This window comes from Gymnoscopelus microlampas (genome assembly GCF_963454915.1).
Source record: "Gymnoscopelus microlampas genome assembly, chromosome: 8".
Taxonomy (NCBI): Eukaryota; Metazoa; Chordata; class Actinopteri; order Myctophiformes; family Myctophidae; genus Gymnoscopelus; species Gymnoscopelus microlampas.
Window position 1 is genome coordinate 23,434,997 of NC_139945.1, and position 25,670 is coordinate 23,460,666.

The 25,670-nt window shown below is 42.2% G+C and overlaps 1 protein-coding gene across 4 annotated transcripts in view; it reads left to right on the top strand.

The window, feature by feature from the left end:
• The window catches only part of LOC311051024 (cell surface glycoprotein MUC18-like), a 68,988-nt gene extending 50,736 nt beyond the window's left edge, over positions 1-18,252 (top strand). Inside the window, exons 6-17 of one of the 4 annotated variants that reach the window (XM_084065374.1) lie at positions 437-616; positions 1,451-1,578; positions 3,256-3,394; positions 4,285-4,397; positions 5,571-5,712; positions 6,092-6,219; positions 7,048-7,189; positions 7,542-7,607; positions 11,015-11,095; positions 12,335-12,458; positions 13,464-13,575; positions 15,082-18,252. In XM_084065374.1, coding sequence (XP_083921500.1) covers positions 437-616; positions 1,451-1,578; positions 3,256-3,394; positions 4,285-4,397; positions 5,571-5,712; positions 6,092-6,219; positions 7,048-7,189; positions 7,542-7,607; positions 11,015-11,095; positions 12,335-12,458; positions 13,464-13,575; positions 15,082-15,084 — 1,358 coding nt within the window. In that variant the 3' untranslated portion in view covers positions 15,085-18,252. The remainder of the gene's footprint in view (positions 1-436; positions 617-1,450; positions 1,579-3,255; positions 3,395-4,284; positions 4,398-5,570; positions 5,713-6,091; positions 6,220-7,047; positions 7,190-7,541; positions 7,608-11,014; positions 11,096-12,334; positions 12,459-13,463; positions 13,576-15,081) is intronic. The other 3 variants (XM_084065373.1, XM_084065375.1, XM_084065376.1) reach the window with 3 other exon arrangements.
• Positions 18,253-25,670: the final 7,418 nt, after the last annotated feature.

The following is a 25,670-nucleotide window of genomic DNA, read 5'->3' on the forward strand; positions in this document are numbered from 1 at the left end:
TCCATTTGGTTACCAACTCACCATCATTTAGCTGGGGACCACCTGGAACCCCCTCAAGGACCACTGGTGGTCCCCGGACCACTGGTTGAGAACCACTGGCTTATAGGATAAGTAAGTGATAATGCATAAGGAGATGTCCTCCTCATGCATTATCACGCTTATTCCATGGCCACATAAAAAGAGAGACTTTGCTTACATGTTTTGTCTGTCATAGTTAAACATAGTGGTAACTAACACTATGGTAACAACAAACAGACAAAAATTGTTAGAAGAATGGAAAGAAAAATGGTATCCTAGTTTCTTTGAGGCACTACATTGTTCTCTCTGCATCTCTACTTATGTGACTATTTTTGCTGTTGTTTATTGACTAGAGTTCATGTTTACTCTGCGCGTGTGTGCGCGCGTGTGTGTGTGTGTGTGTGTGTGTGTCTCGCAGAGGTGAACATGCTGTCCTTAGTCACCATGGAGACGAGTGGTCTGTACTCAGTGAAGAGTGACCTGAGCATGATGGTGACCAAGGAGGACAAAGACTCACTGTTCTACTGTGAGGTCTCCTACCTGGTGCCTGGAGGAACCAGAATGACCGAGACCACCCGCATCAACGTCACTGTCCACTGTGAGTCTTTACATTAATCTGTGTCATTTTAAGATTGTTTTGGCTTTACTTCTTTTTTTTGTTTTAACCCTTTAAGACCTGAGGCCGATTCAAAATATATATTTTTTTCGAAAATAATGTAATTTATTTTATTTTTTTAAATAGCAGATCTACAAGCTCATAGCGCGGCACTCGGTGCCGCGCTATGAGCTTGTATATCTGCTATTTTTGAATAGCCAAAGACATCTAAAGTGACACAGATGCGTTCCAGGTCTTAATGGGTTAAAGCGAACATTTTTAACTCCGATCTGTGATCGGGGGGGGGGGGGGGGGGGTCCGCGCCCAAATACATATCATTTTGGGGGTCCTTGACATGGAAAAGTTGGAGCACCACTGATATAGCAACATATACTGTTAGGATTCATAAAACTTTTTTTTTATGTATTTGGTCGCGGACCCCATTTCAAAATATGTTGTTTTAGGGACAATTTTTTTTTATTTTTAACTTTAGAAAAAAATGTAAATCAATTATTTTATTAAAATGTTTTTTTTTGTATTTTCTTTTTTTTTTTTTTTACAATTGTATAACTGAGTATTTACTTTACAACATAACGTCAGTGTGTCTGTGTACTGTCAGTCTTTAAATTACAACATACAGTAACATAAACATTAGCTTGTACTTTGAGTCTTTATTATTACAACATAACATACTGTAAAATAATCTATCAATTTGACTCCTTGTGGCAGCTATACTGCACATTTATACATGCATTCTAATGTGTCTTGTATGCATATCACTGAACACTGTTAAACAGTAATGTTATGTTATTTCATTTTATACACATGTATATACAGTTCCCACTACATCCATCACTGTGTGGGTGGAGTCACCTAAAGGGGACATCAAGGAAGGTGACACGGTCGAGCTTCAGTGCCGTGGTGACGGGAACCCTCAACCGTCCCTGTCCTTCTATCATGGAGACGTAAGACATTCAGCTCTTTCGCACGGCGGAGTATAAATCAGGCCTAAGCCTGATTTATGCTTTGTTGTACGGCAGTTGAGTAGTTGAGCAGTTGAGTAGTTGAGTTGTAGCAGGTTTCATTTACAGTACCCATGCTGGTTTTTGCTCTTTTCATTGTCTTGTATATTGGAAATTGTATGATTGTATTTATTATTGATTGTATTGTTCAGTGTGTCCCCTTCCCCCAGTTCATGGCACTCAGTTTTTATGCTGTGTTCAAGCTACACGCGACAATTCATTTTCAATTGAAAAGATAAGATTCAAACTGACGTGCGACACTTGTAGCTTTTGACGGCCGCTACAAAACTACAAAATAAGATTCAGCTGGCTTCAATTTCACACTCGCAGCTACAGAGCTCCAAAACGACCAAGTGTTGTTTAACCATTTCCAGTCACCTTCTCTCTCCACACAATTCTTGCTTGTAATGGGGAGAAAAAAACACTCAACTTTTCATTTAACCAATTAAAAGTAAATAATAACTACAGCTCCATTATAACACAGGTGATTTTTTTCCATTTCGTGAAAAGTAACACTTTTGGACGTGTGAGACTTCCATCCGACAGTGACAATATGTTCAAAGCCTAATTGAGGCCTGCTTTAACCCAGTGGTTCTCAACCTGTGGGTCAGGACCCCCATCGGGGTCCCCACATGATTTTTTGAGGGGTCCCCAGATGACAATTTAAGGACTTTTAACACATTCGGTGCCAGAGTTTTATTTAAAAAAGTGACGTTGAGTGCCAGAGATCTCACCGTTTGTAGCGCTACGCTGTTTACAGCTGCAGACTCCACGGCGAGCACCCGATTGTAAACAATATATGCGTGCACGATGGTGGATGGTCCTGGCTAAAGCCTGGAACAATAACATCTCTCACGCGAGTCACCACGGCAGATTGAGCTCGGATCGAAAATGAGTGGTTTTCCCCACTGTAATAAGTTAAGGAAATATGGAGTCTTTTTTGCAAGGAGATAGAATGGGAGCGGAGCAGTTTTTTTTGCACGGTGATCCATCTGTCCCTTCCTTCTCAGAGTCACCGTGGGTGATTCCAGAGCTGCGCTAGCCCCCCCCCCCTTGTGGAAAAAAAACGAAAAATACAAAAAGATTGACTTCACAGAGAATCCCGGTTTTGGCACTCACCGTCACTTTTTGCAAAACCGGGAATTCCCGGTTTTGCCACCCAATGTCTTAAGACCTTTTTGATACCTCAAAAAACGAGGGGGGAAAAAATGAAAAAGACCATTACTGCATCAAAAGTAATCAACAAACTACACTATAAAAACTGGTGACATATTGGCCAAATTGTCAAATAATATAAGAAAGAGACAAACATTTTGAAAATAGCCGATCTACAAGCTCACATTGCGAGGCGTTGTGAGCTTGTAGATCTGCTATTTTCACAAATATTGTGAAAATAGCACATAGCAGATTTTGTTTGACTCGGTTCCACAGATAAATATTATTTGTCGGCTGAACCGAGTCAAACTAAATTGAATGCACAATTCCAAGTGCTTATCAGGGTGGGTGGTCCGGCTGGTCCCCACAGTTCAGATTATTTTAGGGGGTTGCGGCCTGAAAAGGTTGAGAACCACTGCCTTAACTCATACTTGTTTGTTTGTTGCTCACGTGGTCATTGTGCAGGAGGAGAAGACTGCAGACTCCAACGGTGTCCTGGTGTTGAAGGGTGCGTCCCGAGCAGACAGCGGCGTGTACAAGTGTGAGTCGTGGGATTTTGACACCGACATCCAGACCATAGGAAACACCACTTTGATGGTCAACTGTAAGGACCGCTTATGCATTTTTTTTGTAGTACCACCTCATATGATCATACTGTCAATTAAAGCTGCACACTGCTACAAATTCATTTGAAATGAACACAGCGCTGTTTTAACCAATCGGAATGGTAGAGCAGGGGTTCCCAAACCTTTTAGCTCGAAACCCAAAAGAGAAATTTGATGTCTCCCGGGACCCAAACTAGTGAAAAAAGCCGATCTGCAAGCTCACAACAGCTTGTAGATCAGCTATTTCCACTACTTCTTAACAAGTTGTATTTAATTTTATGAAATTTCTTTGATTTCTTCATAATTTATGAAATGCACTTAAAAAAATGTTCACATTTCTTTTATAATTTCTGAAAATTTTAGATATTTTTAGGAAGAGAATTGTAGGAAACAGGAAAAATGGGTCTGCGACCCACACATGGTTCTCGACCCACTGTTTGGGAATATTGTATGTTATTACAATATAAGTTATAAGCACATAATAACCACATCTGCAGGCAATGGTTGGACGTGGTCTCCCTACTCTTCCATTGGGATATTTACACCCTGGTGTCAGGTACTGTAGGACACCTAGTGGTTGACAATGTCAATAAAGTTATTTGTAGCAGACACTAGAATCGCCACAATCTTTACCGTAGTTCAGACATCGCTGCGATGACTTCTCTCTGTTGGGAGAAAACATCAAAGTTACGGATTGTAGCTTGAATGAAGTTATCATACCAATAGCACATCTTACATTCACTTACTGTATTGTTGCTTTCTCTCTCTCTCTCTCTCTCTCTCTCTCTCTCTCTCTCTCTCTCTCTCTCTCTCTGTCTCTCTCTCTCTCTGTCTCTCTCTCTCTCTGTCTGTCTCTCTCTCTCTCTGTATCTCTCTGAATAATGTATAGATTTGGATCCTGCAGTGGTGGATCCTGAAACCCGTACGTTGTCCCTGGGTGAGGGGATGTCGGCAACCTGTAACGCCCTCTCCTCTCTGCATACTAAGACTGCCTGGTTTAAGGTTAGCGACCACACACACACACACACACACACACACACACACACACACACACACACACACACACACACACACACACACACACACACACACACACACACACACACACACAGACACAGACGCGCCAGCACGCGCGCGCACACACACACACACACACACACACACACACACACACACACACACACCCACACCCACACCCACACCCACACCCACACACACACACACACACACACACACACACACAGGTGGTGTGTGACATCTCCAACTTTACATTCACTTGTTTTCTTGTTTTATTTCTAACGCTTGAAACCCACCAAACACGCAAGCATAAGTGCACGGACGATGATTTTCTTCCGCTCCATTTTAAATTAATGCAGCCGTTCTCACTGGCCGCGCAACGGACGCAACAAAGTTTATCTGCACGCATTCTCATTTAAATGCATTTGGCGATATGAAAACCTGCACACACTATAAGAGTATAAGTGCCAACGCTTTTTTGGTGGGTTCCAAGCACAAAGGGCTTTACAGACGGGGAGACACAACGCCTGCATTCTCGACTGGATCATTTCATTTCAACCTTTATTTATCAGCGGGATCCTTATTTTTATGGCACTCCTGGGCGGGATCACACAGCGCTTCTCATGTGAATACACAGACAGACAATCGGTCCACGAGTAATTAACGGCAGGCGATTTACACCTGAACCAAATCATTGTCACTGTGTGTCGCGTAGAAACAAGTTGCCCGCAATCCAGCTCTTGTCAGTTGTGGTGCGGGCGTGTCCGTGAAACGAGCACGAACACGACAGTTTCACGGGAGTACGCCCGCTTGTCGCTCCGCCTGTCAGATTGGTCGTGCCTCCCTACCTGCCCGCTCACCTCTCACTGAAAATGAATTACTATGCGCGTGTCAGTTGCTTCCACTCTGAAAGGCCATTTATTTTTCTCAACCACAAATGTTAAGAATGTGATTTTGGTTATTTAGACAGATGCTGGGTTCATTGTTTCTTGGCACTACATTGTTTCTCTCTGCATCTCTACTTATGTGACTGTTTACCTTGTTGTTTATTGACTAGAGGTCAAGCTTACTCTTTTATTTTGCACGTCGCTCTGGAAGCTAAATACCTAAATTGTAAATTGTGTGTGTGTGTGTGTGCGTGTGTGTGTGTGTGTGTAGAATGGACAGCTGGTTCACAAAGGCCACACTCTGACACTGAAGAACGCCATGTTTGACACAGCAGGGACGTATGTGTGTGTGGTCACCGTCCCGAGCATCGAGGGGCTGGAGTCCGGTGGGACCCTCCGTGTGTTTGTCCAGGGTGAGTTTACATGGATAATATCTGTTTGTTTGTTTGTTAGTTTTTTCTTATCTCTATGACATCTTGTCTACAAATTGCCTTGAGAGATTGAAGGACAGCCGCTTATCCACTTAAGCCCCATATACTTTGTCATATGACGAAGAGTCAAAACAGCAGATCTAAAAGCTCACAACACGACACGACGCAATGCATTCTTAGCTTGCAGATCGCCTATTTTCACTATTTTTGAAAGTATTAGGGCTTAAGTAGTTACAACAGCCCCCCTCCCTGACAACTCTCTCACCTTTGCTAACTCCTCTCTCCTCCTGTCTCCTTTCTCCTCCCTCCTCTCCTGCCTCCACTCTCCTCCTGTCTCCTCTCTCCTGCCTCCTCCCACCAGGTCCTCCAGAGATCAGGGAGCCACAGAACACGCCCATAGAGGAGAGTTTAGAGAAGACAGTGAACCTGAGCTGCCATGCCAGGGGTTACCCTGTCCCCAGCATCTCCTGGAGCTCCTCTGATGCACAGGTACAGTGGTTCTCAAACCTTTTACTTTCAAGGACCCCCATAACCCTCGGTGTCCATTTGGAACCCGGTCAAGGACCCCTGAGGGTCCCTGGACCTCACTTTGACAACCATTGCTCTAGGTTCTCTTCTAGCAATACCTTTAACAATAGCTAAAGAAAAATCTATAATTTCCGTTCTTGTTCGCTGGATTTCAGAATAGCTTATAGCTGTGGCAATTGGAGGTTTTAAGTTTGGTGTTCCAAGTGGCAAAGCTCTATGCCTGAATATGCGTACAGAGTTTTCTATTAATCCAGGAGATATGACCTTTAAAAAAAATATTTAAAGATTTTTAACCTTTGATTATAGCGCCACCATCTGGCTGAGTGGGAACATTTCTGGCATCTCATGAGTTTGCGCATCGTATCTCCTATTCCTGAAAGTTTCATGTCTCTAGCACTGTGTCATGGAAATGAGCAAAAACGAATCACAAGACGGATAACATAAATAGCAGATCTACAAGCTACAACACGTTGCAATGTGACACGTTGTGAGCTCGTAAATTGGGTATTTTTGCTATTTAAAAAATCTTTTGCACAGTTTTTGTCCAATTTAGACTATGACAAAATGGGGACGCCAGGTTGAAAGCGGTTAACATTCTTTGTATAATGTGTCTGTGGTGTGTGTGTGTGTGTGTGTGTGTGTGTGTGTGTGTGTGTGTGTGTGTGTGTGTGTGTGTGTGTGTGTGTGTGTGTGTGTGTGTGTGTGTGTGTGTGTGTGTGTGTATGTGTGTGTGTGTGTGTGTGTCTGTGTGTGTGTGTGTTGCGTGTTGCGTGTGCGTGGATGTGTCAGGTCCTCAAGTCGGTGTCCCATAAAACGACAGAGGACGCCATCCACAGTGTGGTCAGTGTCAAGGTCACGTCTGACATCACAGCGTTCTGCAACGCCTCCAACGACCACGGCTCTGAAGCCGTGTCCTTCAGCATCAAAGCCAGTGAGTTCCTGTATGCTCTTCCTGTGTGTGTGTGTGTGTGTGTGTGTGTGTGTGTGTGTGTGTGTGTGTGTGTGTGTGTGTGTGTGTGTGTGTTCATCTCCCTTCCTTTCCCTCTCATCTTTATCTATAGAAATCCGCCCTGCACTAAAATACTTCTCTAAAAGCAGTGCTTCCCAAAAAAAAAAGAAAAATCCCAAGGGGGGCCAGACCCCATGTATGTTTGGGAATCACTGCTCTAAAGGTATGAGAATGAATGTTGAGAGAATGTTGTTTCCCCTCCAAGTAACCCTGGTGTTGCTAACAAGAAGTGCCCCGTGTCCTTTTTTTTGTGTTTACCTCTACCTGTTTATAGTTAAACATACCACCAAACCAGACTCCACCACTACTACTACAACCACCAGCACCTCCACCGCTACAGGTAAGTGTCTGTCCATATCGCCCTGCGCTGCCGGCGGCCCGCATGCCCTCGCTTATAAATACAGCACCGTAAAATACATTTTCATGAATTCTATGACATTGAATTCATTTGTATTGCACTTTTTATCACACTAAGTTACAAAGTGTGTTATAGAACAATGTTAAACAAGCTGCAAACAGCAAGGCAAAAACAGAATACAAGACAATACGAAAAATTTGAGCTATCGGGGGAAATTAAACGTAACCACTTAAACCCCATATGGTTGAGTGGAGTCCCTCAGGGCTCTATGCTAGTGCATTTTCTGTTTTCTGTTATTGTGGGGAAAGCTTTTGCTGAAAATATTATACTACTCTGAAAATACTGAAAATGTAAAACTACCCAGGTAGGGCGTATAAAGTGGACTAGCCCAGAATATACCCAGGGGTATAAAACGGGCTAGCTGCTTTAACCCCGGGTATATTTTACTCATGGGTATATTTTGGGCTGTTACACCTGGCCACAAAAGCCTGATTGTCCCAGGTAATGAGGCGAGTTCTAGGGGCAACTAGGAGGACCCTGAGAATCTAAGGCTACGCACAGGCTTGCAAGGGATCAGCATTATCTGAAGTGCGACTGGGAGCCTGTCCAGTCCATGCATGGTGCTTTTTTACCATTTAGAGAATGGCGCAAACTGCATGAATGCTGCCTTGTAAACGTGACTCAGGGGTTGTGATGTGGAGTGGAGTGCGACGTCTAATGGCTGAATGTTGTCCGCAGCACTTTTGACCCTTTGAGGCCCTCGGTTGTCATATTACAACATGAATAGTATCTATTTTAAGACCTGTAGATGTTTTTCATTTAAAGCTCACATTTAGATGTGGGTCGAGTTGTTTATCCTCTCAATGCCATTGGATGCTAAATGTGTTTATAGGTCTGGCCCTGTGGCCATGGACTCACATAATACAAACACACCATTTCATTTTTTGACATTTTGAGAATTGGACAGGCTGGTCCATGGCATATGCATGAAGATCAACCAAATTATTATATTAAATTATAGCTTACATTATTAATGAACTGATTATGTTGAAACACTTTCATTTATTTATGCCTCCTGAAACAAATGAAAGGTGAAAAAAGAAACATAGTGGACAGTAGCCTTACTTCTGACTAGAGGGAAATGGATAATACTGTTGATTAAGCTTAACCATAATAGCCTTATTAGGTGATTTAAAGGCTTCACTGTATCCACTCTAGTTGCTGTGTTTTTCTATGAGTCAAGCAGAAAGAATGGCTGAGAAAATAACCCAAAGGCTTTAGCAATTATGATTGTGACATCATTAAAAGGTCATTACGCTGTGGCTGAGCTTTAGACTGATTGAAACCAACGCATGTGCAGTTTGGTTTCCAGTGATAATGGCTTTTATAGTTGTTAGGTGTTATGTTGATGAGGTCTGTAAACAGTGGGAAATGTTTTACAGGCTAATCACAGGTTAGCCCGCTGTTAATCTGCACTTTGAGTGGGTGCTGCAGTGACGTGAATCACCCTGAAGGGGATTATTGTGACCGCTTTGCTGTTCATTATAGTCCTTATGCTACTTAATAAAGAAATCAATGATTTGACACTAATTGCAACCATTTTATTAACCACATGAACCCTAGCGTTCCTATTATTGTGGTTGAACATTCGACAAAAACAGCCGATCTATGTGCTTATATTGTGTCACAACACGACTCAAAAGTAAGCTTATATCACAGCAATTATTATTATTTCTGTTGTAAGCGTGTAGATCAGCGCTATTTTAGGCGAAGAGATTTGGTGTAGAGGGAAGAAAGAAGCACACAATATTTAGCCATGAGGGATGCTAGCCACTCAGCTACACCATAATAATGGCTTATATTTCAACATGCTAAGGGAGAAAGGCTGTAGTTTCCATTAGTTTGAAATCCCCATTGATGATGTCACTGGTAGGCAGGTTTCTGAACTGTCCCTCCTCTGAGACAGATAAATGGTACTATGTTATAATGAGCATCCGTAAGGACCAGTTATATGAAGCTTGGTGAAATGTTACTTCATTAATTTAAACCCATTGCCAGGGATCCTCCAGGGCTGTTATAGGTCCGCTCCTTTTTTCCCTCTACACCAAATCTCTTTGCCAAAAAGAGATTTGGCGTGCTCATGTGTGTGTCGTATGTGTGTACTGTCATTCCATTGCATTATCAGCAAATATTTTTTCCTGACAGACGGGAGCGAAAACAGTCTCCGGCCTGGAGGAGACAATTAATTAAATAGAACAAAATGAGTAGAATTGATGAAAGGCAACAATAAACATGTTGCCTCTCATTTTGTTTGTGTTCCTTCCTGCAAGGTCAGAGGAGAGTGTTATGATTTACTGATAATGCAATGGAATGAGAGTATACACACACACACACACGCACACACACACACACACACACACACACACACACACACACACACACACACACACACACACACACACACACACACACACACACACACGTATAAGTGAAACTGTAGAAGGCAGCTGACGTTTAAAATGCACTCACAGCCAGTCTCCTGACTCCCATTACGACCAGTGCTCTCTCTCTCTCTCTCTCTCTCTCTCTCTCTCTCTCTCGCCCTCTGTCTGTCTGTCTGTGTGTCTCTCTCTCTCACACACACACACACACACACACACACACACACACACACACACACACACACTCCCACACACACACACGCACACGCACGCGCGCGCACGCAATCGCATGCAAGCGCATGGACGCACACACACGCGCGCGCGCACACACACACACACACACACACACACACACACACACACACACACACACACACACACACACACACACACACACACACACACACACACACACACACACACACACACACACGCCCAGACCCCCTCACCCCTAACCCACCCCAGAGTTAAGCTGTGTTTTAGGTTTTGTTTCTGTCCAATGAGATTAACCAGGCCCAGTGGGGTGGCCTGCTCCTGGAAATGACCGTTGTGTTACTGGCCAGAGCCAGAAGCTTGAACCATTACACTCTAATCACTGATTAGATTATCTCCTAATAAAATACTATGGTTAGATTAAGCTCCTCTTAAAAAAACACCTGAACCCTAGTGTCCCTATTCTGGGGTGAACGTTCGGTGATAATAGCAGATCTGCAACGTGACTCGTTGTGAACTTGCAGATCGGCTGTTTTTTGGCAAAGGGATTTTGTATAGAGGGGGAAAAAGGGAGCGGAGCCCTGGGAGGTCAGTTAAGTAGAGAGTTTCAGTGGTTGAAGACCAATTTGTTTGTTTGTTCATGTGTTTTGGCCGTATGAGTTATGCCTCAATATACTTGAGTCATTAAATATGCCTGCTGGCTCACTGACAGTGTAATTCTGTGGTTTTTCTCAGTCAAATCGCCAACAGTTTCAGTCAAATCGGCAACAGTTTCAGTCAAAACGCCGACAGTTTCGCCGAAAAAAGTCAAGAAAGGTTTGTGATCAGTTGAAAATCTCTCTCTCCGTTTCCTGTCGAAGACAAAAGCACGGCCACGCCTTCTTTCTCTCCACAGCATCCTCCCTTCTGCCCCACCCACCCTTCCTGCTCTTCATCATCATCATCATCAGCTGTGCATGTCATGCTATTATGTGCGCAAACATCCTCCACTAGGGGGCTCCTGGAGGAGACAACTTTCCTGAATTAAGCTCAGTTGTACATGTGTACAGTATACTCCATCGCACGACAGTGTCGCTTGTCAAAAATAACTGATCTACAAGTTACACCATCGCGCGGTGGATTATAAATCACGCTTTTCACTGCATAATGTCCTTTCTTCACGGTGCTAGGACAGTTGAATGATGTTCTGAATTATGTGTTTACACCGCGCACATCAATGCACTGCACAACACTGCACACAGCCTGTCTAAGACGAAATTTTGTTGCAACACTGACCACATCGCGACGCTCGCTGGCTCGCTGGTACCGACACCGTTTGTGGCAACTCCAGTCAGCTGAAGGCTGAGGGAGAAGCCAGCGACTTGTGGCAAGGCCTAGTCCCTTGGGGACATTGTCAACGTTTTTTTAAATGTATTTTTGTATAAAAAATGTCCACCTTCAGTTTGTTTCCTTGGGAATTATGAAGCACACAAAGAACATTTTTATATAAAATGTTCAGTAGGCTATTTGCTCATCTGCTGTAAGCCCTATTAATTTGAAATGATTTCAAGAGAACAGTTGGAACATATATAGCATGGTGTATTGTTGATGAGAAAAATAACAACAACTCTGAAACTAATTGTCACCTAATATTCAAATGGACATACAGTAGCCATAAAGCACATACATATAGTCTACTCACCACACATATGTCATTTTTGTTTTGTGTGTCTTTCCTAGAGTAAATGTAACGTTTTAGTAAAAAAAAAGAAAGAAGAATGAATCGATTAATGAATTAGTGACTGAGTGAATTAATACAGAGTATCTGGCATCTGCCGCAAACTTCGGTGGACTGTCTGTCTGTCGCTGTGCTAGCTGCTGCAAACGTCACCGAAGCACCGCAGTCACAACGTAGTCAGTGCCAACAAAAAGATCTCGTCTCTCCTGCTGCCTGATGCCATCCTGTCTTCTACACTCTGCACACAGTCCTCCCTTGCCTCCTAAGTCCTGCCAGTTCAGTCCTGTTGGGAGTCAAGTCATTAACCTGTGGTTGTACTTGTACTCCTCTCCCACCAGAGGGCAGTGGTGTGATCATCGCAGTCATCATCATTTGTATCCTGCTCCTGGCGATCCTGGGCAGCGTCCTCTACTTCCTCTACAAGAAGGGCAAGATATGTGGCCGCTCTGGCAAACAGGACCTGTAAGTGTACAGAGGTTCATGTTAACACTTTTATAAACCACTTAAAACCTCACTACGGAACTTTTTTTTGGTTGAATACATTTTAATTTAGTCCAATCTGTATTGTAGAGTATGTTAATACAATATAACTAATACAATTGGGGTGGTTGTTTTTGTCTCCCTGCTCTTCTATTGAGACATTTAGATCGTGTGAAAGGTCATGTCTTAGCTAGACACAGGATCATCATCTGACACAAATTTTGACCTGATGGCCAAGATTCAATGTATCCCCTGAGCAAGCAGGCCGGCTCTATTAGCTCAATGATAAAAATGTCGAAACCGGGTTCAAATCTGGGGTAGAAGAGGAAAGTTACGTAGTGCAGCTTTAAGCACTGTTTAAATGGTAAATGGTGCATTTATATAGCGCTTTTGTCCAAAGCGCTTTACATTGATTGTGCCATTCACCCACTAACACACACATTCATACACCGATGGTGGAGGAAACCATGCAAGGCACCAACCTGCTCATCGGGAGCAATTAGGGGTTCAGCATCTTGCTCAAGGACACTTCGACACTAACTCTGGGGGAGCGCCCCAGCCCGGGATCAAACTGGGAACCTTGCGGTTTCCAGTTCACTCTATCCGGCCACTCTACCCCTGAACCACTGCCACCCCGATCCCGATGGCCTTTGCTGCATGTCACTCCCCATCTCTCTCCCCATTTTCTGTCGGACTACTATCCTATCAATAAAGGCATAAATAGCCAAAAAAGAAAGGTTAATCCCCGCCCCCCCCCCCCCCCGTATGCCAGTTAGAAATTGATTAAGGGAACAGTCATCCCTGTACTGTATGGTAGTGTAAAGGTATGATTAGACCGTTGAGTGCATATTGGTAGCGCTGATGATGATACAGTAAGCCACAGAGGATGATTTGTCATCATGTTTGGACAGTTTACTCATATTGTGTGTGCTGTACAGCTTGATGTCACTCACTAGTCTGTGGCCTCACCTCTTCCTGTCTTTGTAGGACCAAGGAGAAGAACAACAAGGACAACATCGTAGTGGAGATGAAGACTGATAACACAGAGGAGGCAGTGCTCCTAGGAGTCAACGGTGATAAGAAACTCCCCAGTGACCAGGTAGATATGTACACTTTACTAACTCACCTATTAACTCATATACACTGTAACCACTTCAGGTAGATACAGTGGCCCTCATTTATCAACGCGGTGCAGCCCGAATAATGAGCGTACGGCGAGATCACCGCACCTTTCGGCATTTATCAATATATCCTGACGTGGGCTTCATCCTACTTTACGCTGAGATCTCACGTCTGGTCGAGACCAGTTGTTGACGTTGGATGCGCCCATTTATTCCATTCTAGACCTGCGGAGCAGCATTGTCTGACGGTGTGACAGGCATCTGGACACACATATCCACTCCAAAATGTATATCTACACTAATAAATAATCCCTGTGAAAATATAACATTTTATAAAGTAATTTAAACAAACTGCTTTAACAGTCATTCAGATAAGATTGTAGATCTGTCTGTATTGAAAATAGCAGATCTACAAGCTCACAAGCCAGCAATGCGTTGTGATCTTGTAGATCTGCTATTTTCAAAATATACGGGCGCTTTCTGCGAGAGCACTCTTCTGCGCGAGCACCGGTCTAACAGGCGGTGCTGCTGTTATATTTTCATGGCCACCGGGAGATCAGACATTTAACCCATGGTCCAACACACCAGCCTTCATTCATTAATGTTCTCTCCAGGCTATCTCTCATTAATGCGGAGCGGGACGGGACTCGCCCGTCCGACGGTCCGAGTCTCACCGGGAAATGGGAATATTCTACATGACGGCTTTATTTTAGTAAACTCGAACGCGCACTGCTCGGTATGGGTTAAATACATTAATATACAAAAGTATTCCATTCATGCCGATGTGATTGGTATCATAATATGTCATTCATGTAGGCTACAAGCCTACGTGACAATATGCTACGGGCGTGTGTGTGTGTTTGTGTGTGTGTGTGTGTGTGTGTGTGTGTGAGTGAGAGAGAGAGAGAGAGAGAGAGAGAGAGAGAGAGAGAGAGAGAGAGAGAGAGAGAGAGAGAGAGAGAGAGAGAGAGAGAGAGAGAGAGAGAGAGAGAGAGAGAGAGAGAGAGAGAGAGAGAGAGGTGCGTGTGCGACGAGCGAGGGAAACTCTTTCTTATTGGCTTTTCATGATGTCTTCTTTGGTCGTATTCTGGTTCTTCAATCTTCATGTCGTAAAATCGGGGCGTTTTGAGAATATTTAAGGACGTGTTATTTAAATGGCGCTCGGTTGGTCAGTATCATGGTCAGTATATTGCCAGTATGGAGGACCTGCAGGAATTAGTTTTGTTCAAGGTGTGAGACCATGAAACACAGGACTCAAAAAACACACTTTGTGAGACAAATAGCATGATAATATCAATGTGGAAACCATCTGTGTGCTTGTACACTGATCCAGGTTTTGATCTGGACTGATCCAGTATCGCTTTCATTAACCCCCCCCCCCTCTTTCTCCCTCTCTTTCCCACTCCCCCTCTTCTCCCATTATATCTCCTCTCTCCCTTCCTCTCTCTGTCCTGTGTTTTTATGTTTGTGTTTTCCCTCTGGAGTAAAGAGTGATGCATATCTGGACGTGCAGAAGTGAGGACATGCGGAGGCTGTGCGAGTTGAAGGAGGGACAGACAGACAGACAGACAGACAGACAGACAGACAGACACTTCCTGTTCCTGTCCCATAACTTCCTGCCCTGTCTGTTCTCTGTCTATTTTCAGGCTCAGGCCTGACGATGCTTTCAAGCCCACTTCTAGAGACCTTTTTATTTTATTTTTTGTATGTGGAATTATGTCATGGACAGCCTTGGTTTTCTATTATTTAATAGCTCTCAGTAGTCAATCCAAAACAACAGAAACTTTCCCCATTTCAGCTTTGGCTTACTTATTGTATATCCTGGAACATATTTTCGTTGCTATGCAACTCGAGCTCCATGGGACATTGTGTGAGAAACGATTTGAGCGCTTCATGACATAACTCTGCCATCGTACACTGACCTCTGTTCTCGGCTCCAAGGACAAGACACGAGCCTCGTAAACTGCTGATTATCCATAGAACCATAATGTCACTTGAGCATAATTTATACTCCGTAGTGCGACAAGAACAAATGTACAAGCTAACGATGCGTCGCAGTGTGACGTGTTTGTAGCTTGTAGATCTGTTCTTGTTGGGTAATGACACCATCGTGGGATGGCGTATGTAGTATATTAAGCTTAACTCTGACCAGGGACTGTTTTTATAGCCAATCAACTGCCACCTCTGGCACAGTGATCACTGAAGAGCAGCCTTAGATTGCTCTTTATTAAGTGTACATATATTATATTCTGTGTATATATACATATACGTCTTTATTTAAAATAACCTTCTAAAAAAAAGAAAGAAAGCGAAAAAAAAGAGACACAAGAGTAGAGTGTTTTTGCTCCAGTGCTCTTTACAGAGCAAGGTGCTTAGCTATTGTTCCCCATCCCTTGTTATTTTGTTAGTTGTGATTTCTGCTTTGTCTAAAGCCTAATTTACACTTTGTCAATAAAACCAAAGATCACTGATTTTCAGCGAGCGACACCATAAGTTTAGATGAGGCTTAAGTCTGTACACTGTAAACCCAGGGGTCTGCTGCCCCCTGTAGGGGTATGCTGCCTCCTGCAGCCCAATCGCCTGCTTCTGATGTTTTGTTTGAAAAATCAGTTTTTTTGCTGGTACAGCGGGTTTTCTTTAACTGTTGACACACAAGGCCCATTCAGTACCTGACCCTAGCTTCTGTTATTATTATGGAGAATATAGATATTTTGTGGAATGGTCATTTCTGTAGAGAGAAGAATCGTGAATTACGTGTTCAGGATTGCCATTTTTCTAATGTAGAAGGACTTAACGTTTCTTGAAGTCATACTTTATATCTTCTTAATCATTTTCTTTCTTCTGTCGTCCACATACTACAGTACAACATACTGAACTGTAGTATATAATCAGTTCGAGCATCGCCACCACTCTAGTTTCATGTACAGGTATACCTTATGAATTCAGTTTTAAGAATTGGGGAAACCCTTTTGTCACATTAATTATGAAAAATTGTAACATCCAATGTCCAGTGCACTGATTTATTTTTTATTATTATTTTATGTATTTGTATTGTTGCTTTTGACGTATGTGAAACAGTAGTTTTGTTGTTGCTTTTGACGTATGTATGTGAAACAAAAGTTTGGTTGAAAGACACTTTTATGTGACTGACAGTGTTGTATTTGTTAGTTTGTTTTTGACGATGAATAATAATAAGGCAGACAGACTATTGGCTCATGACGAACAAGGATAAGGATAAGGATAATTTCTTTTAACAGGTCGTTCATGAAAGTCCTTGCGGTCTTGTTTCCAATGAGAACCTGTGAGCAATTAGGGGTTAAGAGTCTTGCTCAGGGACAAATTTCATTTCATCGACACATATGCTGGCCTGGCCGGGAATCGAACCTGCGGCAACCAGGGCCTCTGGCTCCCTAGGCGGACTCACTAACCACTCAGCTATGGCACGCCCCACACACTTGACTAACATGGGTCAATACATGACATGCTACCTTATTACTGTAGGAGTGATAAATATGTCTGTTTCGGTCATTTGTTCATTCTTTATTTCTTTTAGTTGGATCCCTGATAGGGCTGGGCAATAATATCAATATGAGACTATATATTGTCAGGGATGATATTAATATCATGATATGGCAAAAGTATTGTCTTTTCCTGGTTTTAACGACTTAAGCTCTATTTTATACTTTCAGAAATTGTCAAAAATGGTAAAAATGGCAGATCTACATGCTCACAATGTGTCGACACATTGTGAGCTTTTAGATCTTTTAGAAAGGTATTTATGCTTTTTTTTTTTTTTACTGTTCTTAAAATTCTTTAAAGAAAACCGATATTATCGTCACAATAGGATATTATCGTCACAATATTAATATTGACATCTGGTCAAAAATATTGTGATATTTGATTTAGCCCATTTTGTCCAGCCTCAGTGCATTCTCCGTGATGGGCTACTGCTCAGAAATGTTTAGCATGTTGCCTTATATTGATGTCATTCTGCAACCAAAATGACATTATGAAATAGAATGTTTGTGTCTGCGTAAAGGACTACTTCTCTGACTACTAACATGACTCACAGGAGAAACTGGCTGAGACAATATGTTACTTTTTAAGTTTTAGGTTTGTGAAGGATACTGTAGCATGTGAAATATCCTCTATCAGTCAGTCAGTCTGAGATTATGAAAAGTGCCTGACGTTTCTCCACACAGTGACCCTTACCTTACGGGTCCATTTGGTTCCATTCGTACACTCTGAGTAAAATGAACACTGGGTATTTGACCATGCATTGATGATATTCAACTAGTGTTCAAGTAGGACCAAATAGAAAGCTAATAGACTGTAGAATAAAAACATTACATACATAACGTGACATCACGTGGTGGGAACATCACATTTATGACAATCAACCATCAAACCATTTTGTGTTTGTTCTGTTCTGGAAATGTCATATTTGTCATACTTTTATTTAGCCCAGGTTTTTGTGTTTTCTTTCTTTAACGACTTTCAATGTTAATTTTGGATTTCTGAAACATGTACATTGCCGCTTAATGCTTATTATTTGTTGAATTAATTTCAGGACATGTAAAAGTATTTTGGAGCAAACTCAATGTTTGTAAAGTAATTTTTGAAAGCAAATGCCAAATAAAAAGTTGACTGTTAAATAAAAAACAAAAATACAAGCTGACTGTTAAATATATATATATCTTGTATATATATATCAAATATATAACTAGACGCGTCGCAATTCAGGGCAATTGCAAAGTGTGGTTGCGCCGACGCCGGTCGCGGGTCGCGGCCGCCGGGACTCGAGGAATACGCCTGGAGGAATACCGTCGGAGGCCGCGCGATTCGAATTCGGTGCCGATCGGATCCCGCGTTCGTGACAACGCGTGCCGTTTTGATTTTAGGAAATAGGCCCGTCCCACTAAAGAAACAGGCCCCTCCCACAAATGTAGCGGGCCGATGACATCGTCATGTCACTCCTGTGATCACTTGCTTTTCTTTTTGAGAGAACTGATCCCTCCGAAAATCATGTTTTTGTGTCAAACGGTTACATTTTGCAAATTTGTGGCGTCCCCTATGGGTCAAAGTGGAAATGCTTTTGGGAATTTGTTGAGTAAACCACCCTCGACATGTGATTTAAATTTGGGATTGACCGGACGTTTCGTTCGTGATTTTTGGCATTTTTGGTAAAACAGGCCCCGTGGCCTATATGGGGAGTTGCGTCGTGACCCAAGGAATCCAGGGGAAAAGAAATTTTTGAAGAAATTTTTTTGATTTTACGACCTACGGTTCAAGGGTTATAGGCCAAAAGGTAAAGTGGGCTGTTATAGCGCCACCATGTGGTTGACCGGTGTGATTCTTTTTTTAATAATTTTGCAATAAACTATTAACCTCCCCTCCAAGTCTTGTAACTGTAGCCCTTACGGTTTCCGAGAAAAAAATACTTGAATGGGAGTTTTTGCAATTCCCATTAAAGTGAATGGGGAAATTTAATGCACTAATAAATCAATATCAAAAAATCTATCAAGACGCAAATGGGCGACGCAAATATATGAGGAGTTGCGTAATGACCCAAGGAATCTAGGGAAAAAATAATTTTGATTTTACGACCTACGGTTCAAGAGTTATAGGCCAAAAGGTAAAGTGGGCTATTATAGCGCCACCATGAGGCCGAATGGTGTAATAATTGTTTCAATAATTTGGCAATAAACTATGAACCTTCCCTCAAAGTCTTGTAACTCTAGCTCTTACGGTTTCTGAGAAAAAAATACTTTTTTGAATTTGAGTTTTTTCACTTTTCCATTAAAGTGGATGGGGAAATTTAATGCACTAATAAATCAATATCAATTAAACAATGCAACCAATCTCTTAGCAAAACATATGCCAATAAATTGGGAAAAATAAACTGTGGGAGGAGTAGCGGCCCGAAAAAAAGTTTATCTAGAAATAAAGAATAAAGTTTATCTATAACAATAGTCTGGTTGCCCTGTTAGGGGTGTGGTTGCCCTGTTAGGGCAACCACACTAATAACAAAAAAACACCTCCTTTAATTTCCCAATACTAATAATATGGTGATTCATTTAATAAATAAAAATAATAAATAAATACATAAAAGAGGAAAACTGAGTAAATACTCAGTTAAAAAAAACTTTAAAAGAAATATGTCAGTATCATGGTCATGCAGTATCATGTCAGTAGCATGGTCAGTATCATGTCAGTATCATCATTTAGTATGCATCTCACATACTATTTAGTAGCTTCTAAGCTTTCGGACATACAAAAAAAAGACTTACCAACCCATAACCTCACCTTTACTCTTGCACCACCACACTATTTGACGTTGAAGGAGAGGTGGCAGGTCAAAAGATGAAAATCCACAGCAAATACTGGACGTCTCCCCCTGACAGAATTACAGAATGTACTGTCTGAATACATCCACTGATGACAGAACAACTGAGGTTTAGGTTATTGCTTAAAACCGTCTGTCTCTGCACCCACATTTACTCATTTACTAACATTTTCATTTGAAAGCAAACAAGAGAGATGGTTATATTTAGCCTTACTAGCAGGGGTCATCACCATGGCAGCTTGTGATGGACATTTCCATCAATAGTTTATTTTTGCCACGGACATGCAAAACAAGTGATCAATAATATTACCAGAAACACATACATACTGTAGACCTAGCCCCAAATGTAAGTACTAGGACTCTTGATGTGCCATAGTGTCTACTCTATTCCACTGCGCTACACATTTTAAAACAAGCCACATTTTTGGGAAACAAAGCTACAAGCTCACAACACATCACGGCATGTTGTGAGCTTGTAGATCAGCAATTCTATTTTCTTTTTAGCCAAAAATGGCATGCCCAAAATTGGGATGTCAGACATAAAGTGATTAGCTATACTTAGCTATACAACCTGGAGGCTGGGAGGTTATCCATTGTATACTGGCAGGGCAGTCCTGAGACAGGCATTAAATGTGGCATGGTCCAAGTATATTCCATGTTTGGGATTTCAATAATTGGGTCTTATCAGTACAGACAGTGCTTCCATCTTACATTGCAGGAGCAAAAGGGCCACTTAGCTGCAAAGTTGAATGGGTGCGTATTATACTTCATATGGTTATTACAGTATATAGACAGATGGCTTTTCAGAGGACAGTGTTACTTGAGAACTGGAGGTGACAGGAAGTTCTACCAGCGAAACTAGATTTATAGTTTGTCAACGTAGCTTCATTAGTTGTGGTTTCCATACGGTGAACATACTCAAAAATGTTGAGAAAGTATGCAGATGGAACAATAGAAAACGGTACATGATGAGTGATTCATGAAGGGCATGGCAGGATTTCAAGGAATGCAGTGTCACAATAGTTTAATGCAAAGGTGCCTAACTTTGATCAGAGGTGGGGAGGAGGACTGATGGTGAGGCTGTGGAACAAGGGGTTCCATGGATTATGCTTGTTGGGTGTTATAATTGAGTTGTTATTGTTATTATTGGACACTTTGAAACACTTTCTCATCCCGACACTTTATGAGTCACCAAAATTATTCAAACACATTTTTGAAGATTAGATTGTAAATATTAAAAAGGGGACCCAAATATAGACAATATTTTTCGTAAAAAAAGGAAAAAGGAAAAAAGTACCACAGACACAGACAAGTCTTGCCACGGACATGTTTGTCCATGTCAGGACATGATGATGTACTACGTAGGTGTGCTTGCGTAGCTGACGGTACCATCGGGTTGCAAGACAAAAGACATCAGTGTCAGTGAACTCAATCCAGAGATTTGTTGCCCTTCTTCAGACAGCACCCGGGCCATGCAGGTCAGGATTATCCAGCCTCTTTGTGCGAGCTACCAGCTCAGTGGCCTTGTGGTTAGAGCAGGGCTGGGCAGCTTTGATGATGGAGAGGGCCACTATATTTCCACAGTCACTCCAGAGGGCCACATCGCACTGTCGGGCTATTCTATGTCACACAAAAGTAGCAAAAATAGCCGATCTACAAGCTCAAAACGCGTCGCAGTGCGCCGTGTTTTCAATTAGAATTCTAATTGAATTTTAATAAAAAAAAAATAAAAGCTATTTTTCAATTGGAATTCTGAAAAGTAACATTTTTATTTTATTTCAAATGCATTTAATTATACAACTTTATGAACTTAAATACAAATACATTGGACATAAAAAAGACGATAGAATTGTAATAGTATATTAAATTATTATTATTTTGATAGTCATTAATCTACTAATATAGACTGAAATAATTAAAGCGGGTCATGTTTGGAATTGCAACAGCTGAAATCAATAATATATCAGTAATCCGATATTAACCTGCGGGCCGCATTAAGTGAAGGTGGGGGCCGCATGTGGCCCCCGGGCTGCCAGTTGCCCATGTATGGGTTTAGAGTGTCCACCCTGAGAATGGGAGGTCGGGGTTCAATTTCCTGTTTGGAATTAAACCAAAGACTATAAAAATGGAACCAAATGCCTCTCTGCTTGGTACCCAGCATCAAGGGTCGGATTGGAAGTACTGTAAGCCCCTGCAACAAACTTGCATCATGTCCAGGGGGTGTACTTGTACATCATGGCTGGGGGATGTATTTGTACATCAAGCTGACTGACCCCTAAGGGCCACATAGGGCAGTAAGGCGTACGTACAACTACTTGTGCGAGCTATGAAGATTTTGTACATCCATATGGTTTGAGTGGATATCCTGCCTTGAAGTGACTAAGGAAAACTTTGGCTTTCCCTTGAAATAGTAGGAGGGCTTTCTTGGCTTTCTACAGGTACATAAAAGTAAAACTTATTTTGGTTTGGCTTCCTTCAGACAATGCAGCAGCATAAGTAATAGCAATAGAATAAAGAAAAAACGTAAAAAGATTTAAAGAAAGAGAGCAACTAGACGCGTTGCAATTCAGGGCAATTGCAAAGTGTGGTTGCGCCGTCGCGGGTCGCTGCCGCCGGGACTCGAGGAATACGCTGGGAGGAATACCGTCGGAGGCTGCGCCAATTACCGCTGTGCTCAAAATTATTCAACCCCCAATGAAAATTAGGTTTATTGGCAAAATTCATGAACTGTCAGCTCTTTACAATAAAGAAATCATACAAGAGCAACTTAAATAGCTCAACACAACTAATATTATGAAAATTATTTTCAGAATTCAACACAAAATTACACTTTCAAGGAATAGTGCAGTTGCAAAATTATTCAACCCCTTCATGGGAAACACCTTTAGTACTTTGTAGAGCCCCCCTTTGCTTTCAGGACCTGCTCCAAACGTGATGCATAGCCAGACACCAGCTTCTGACAGCGTTCCTGAGGAATTTTAGCCCATTCCTCACAGGCAATGGCTTCCAGCTCCCTAATGTTCTTGGGTTTGCGTTTTGCAACGGCCTTCTTCAAATCCCACCATAAATTTTCAATGGGGTTCAAGTCAGGAGACTGTGATGGCCACTCCAGAATCTTCCAGGACTTCTGCTGAAACCAAGCCTTAGTGGACTTCGAGGTATGCTTGGGATCATTGTCCTGTTGGAAGGTCCAATGACGCCCCAAGCTTCAGCTTCCTCACAGATGGCATAACGTTTTCTCCCAGAATTTCCTGATATTTAATTGAATTCATCTTGCCCTCAACACGGTGAAGCTTTCCAGTTCCAGAGGAAGCAAAGCAGCCCCAGAGCATCACTGAACGACCCCCGTGCTTGACTGGCAAGGTGTTCTTTTCAGCGTATGCTTCATTCTTCTTCCTCCAGACGTACCGTTGATCCATAGGCCCAAAAAGTTCCAGTTTTGTTTCATCGCTCCAGAGAACAGAATTCCAAAACCTCTGTGGTTTATTTATATGGTTTTGAGCATAGTGGAGTCGGCCTTTTTTATGCTTTTGGGTCAGTAGTGGAGTACGTCTTGGAGTTCGGGCATGGAGCCCTTCAGCGTTTAGTGAGCGCCTTACGGTGCGTTTTAACAGCGGGCGATACTGGGCGACATCGTCCAAAAAGATAAAGAAAATCCATCTTTCATCGCCCCCCCGCCCACTTCGCCCGATCGCCAGTAGTTGCCGGCTCTCATAGACTTTCTTTATATTTTGGACGATGTCGCCCGAGAGTTGCCCGCTGTTAAAACGCACCGTGACTGTAGCAGTTGAAACCGAAGTGCCCGCTGCCGCTAAGTCTTGCTGCAGGTCTTTTGCAGTCACTCGAGGGTTTTTGACCACCCGCCTCCTCAAGAATCTGGTGGCAGCCGCGGATATCTTCCTCTTTCTGCCACGTCCAGGTAGTGTTGCCACTGTTCCTTTAGCTTTGAACTTGTGAACTATGCTCAAAGCCGTACTTTTAGGTACATTCAGTGCCTTTGCAATTGTTTTATATCCTTTTCCTTGTTTGTGCAAAGCAACAATCTCTTCTCTGACCTTTTCTGACCATTCTTTAGACTTCAAAGAGAAAATAGGTAACGCACATCGACTGGTGGGTGCTGGGCTAAAAAAACAACAGTATAAAAATGGATGGAGCCCGCACACCGGATTTGGAAACCATTCTTTAGACTTCACCATGTTTCTAACATGCAATCCAAATTCAAAGTCAACAAACCTCTTGTCAGGCCAGGTTTTTGACCTCTCCTATCTCAAGCACATCTGAGGCAACTATTTAAGCCCTTGATTAGTTGATTGCATTGATTACAGGTGTTTTCAGGTGTGCTTAAGGCAGGGGTTGAATAATTTTGCAACTGCTGTATTCATTGAAAGTGACATTTAGCATTGAATTTGGGAAAGAATGCTGCAAATATTACTTTTGTTGAGCTATTTACATTGTTCTTGTATGATTTAATTATTTATTTCAATTGACGGTTTGTGATTTTAGCCAATAAACCCAATTTACAGGGGGGGTTGAATAATTTTGAGCACAGCTTGTACATTGTCACGTAACTCCTGAGATCATTTGCGTTTCATTTTGAGAGGATTGATCCCCCCAAAATAAGTTTTTTTGCATCAAACGGTTACATTTTGAGCATTTGTGGCGCCCCCTATGGATCAAAGTGGAAATGCTTTTGGGGATTTGTTGAGTAAACCACCCTTGACATGTGATTCAAATTTGGGATTGACTGGATGTTTCGTTCGGGATTTCTGGCCTTTTTTTGTAAAATGGGCCCCTTCCGCTAACTTTGGAAGCCATTTACGGACGAACGGTAAGGATATGGATATGTTTACCGCATGGGCTCAGAGATCATGTGTACCGAAATTTGGACAAAATATGTGGGAGGAGGAGCTAAAAGTGTGTTTTGCAGAAAATTCAAAATGGCGGAAAATCTATCCTGACGCAAATGGGCGTGGTCTATATAAGGAGTTGCGTCATGACCCAAGGAATCCAGGGAAAAAGAAATTTAGATTTTACGACCTACGGTTCATGAGTTATAGGCCAAAACGTAAAGTGGGCTGTTATAGCGCCACCATGTGGCCGACTGGTGTGATTCTTTTTTTAAATAATTTTGCAATAAATTATGAACCTCCCCTCCATGCCTTGTAACTGTAGCCCTTACGGTTTCCGAGAAAAAAATACTTGAATGGGAGTTTTTGCAATTCCCATTAAAGTATAGATTTTCCGCCATTTTTAATTTTCTTCAAAACACACTTTTAGCTCCTCCTCCCACATATTTTGTCCAAATCTCACAGAAATCGGTACACATTATCTCTGGACCCATGCGATAAACATCTCCAAGCAGAATTTTGATAGTCCTTACGGATCATCCTTAAATGGCTTCCAAAGTTAGCGGGAGGGGCACACTTTGCAATTGCCCTGAATTGCGACACGTCTAGTTAGCATTGTATTTGTATTTAACTGTACTTTCTGTGCTTTTTTTGCAAACTGCTAAACAAAGTATTCAATAAATCAATCAAACCAAGGCGTCCGCCCAAAGATCTTTTAGGAGCATGCGCACGGCCATGCATCGATTAAGAACAACCCTTAAAGGGCAAGACCACTGTGGTAGAGGTTTGGGTTGTGTAGTTGTTACCTTGCCATGATGGAACTCCAAAGGTGGACAAGAAATGTAAAATAATTGTTCCAGTGATTAGAAATTGATAATTG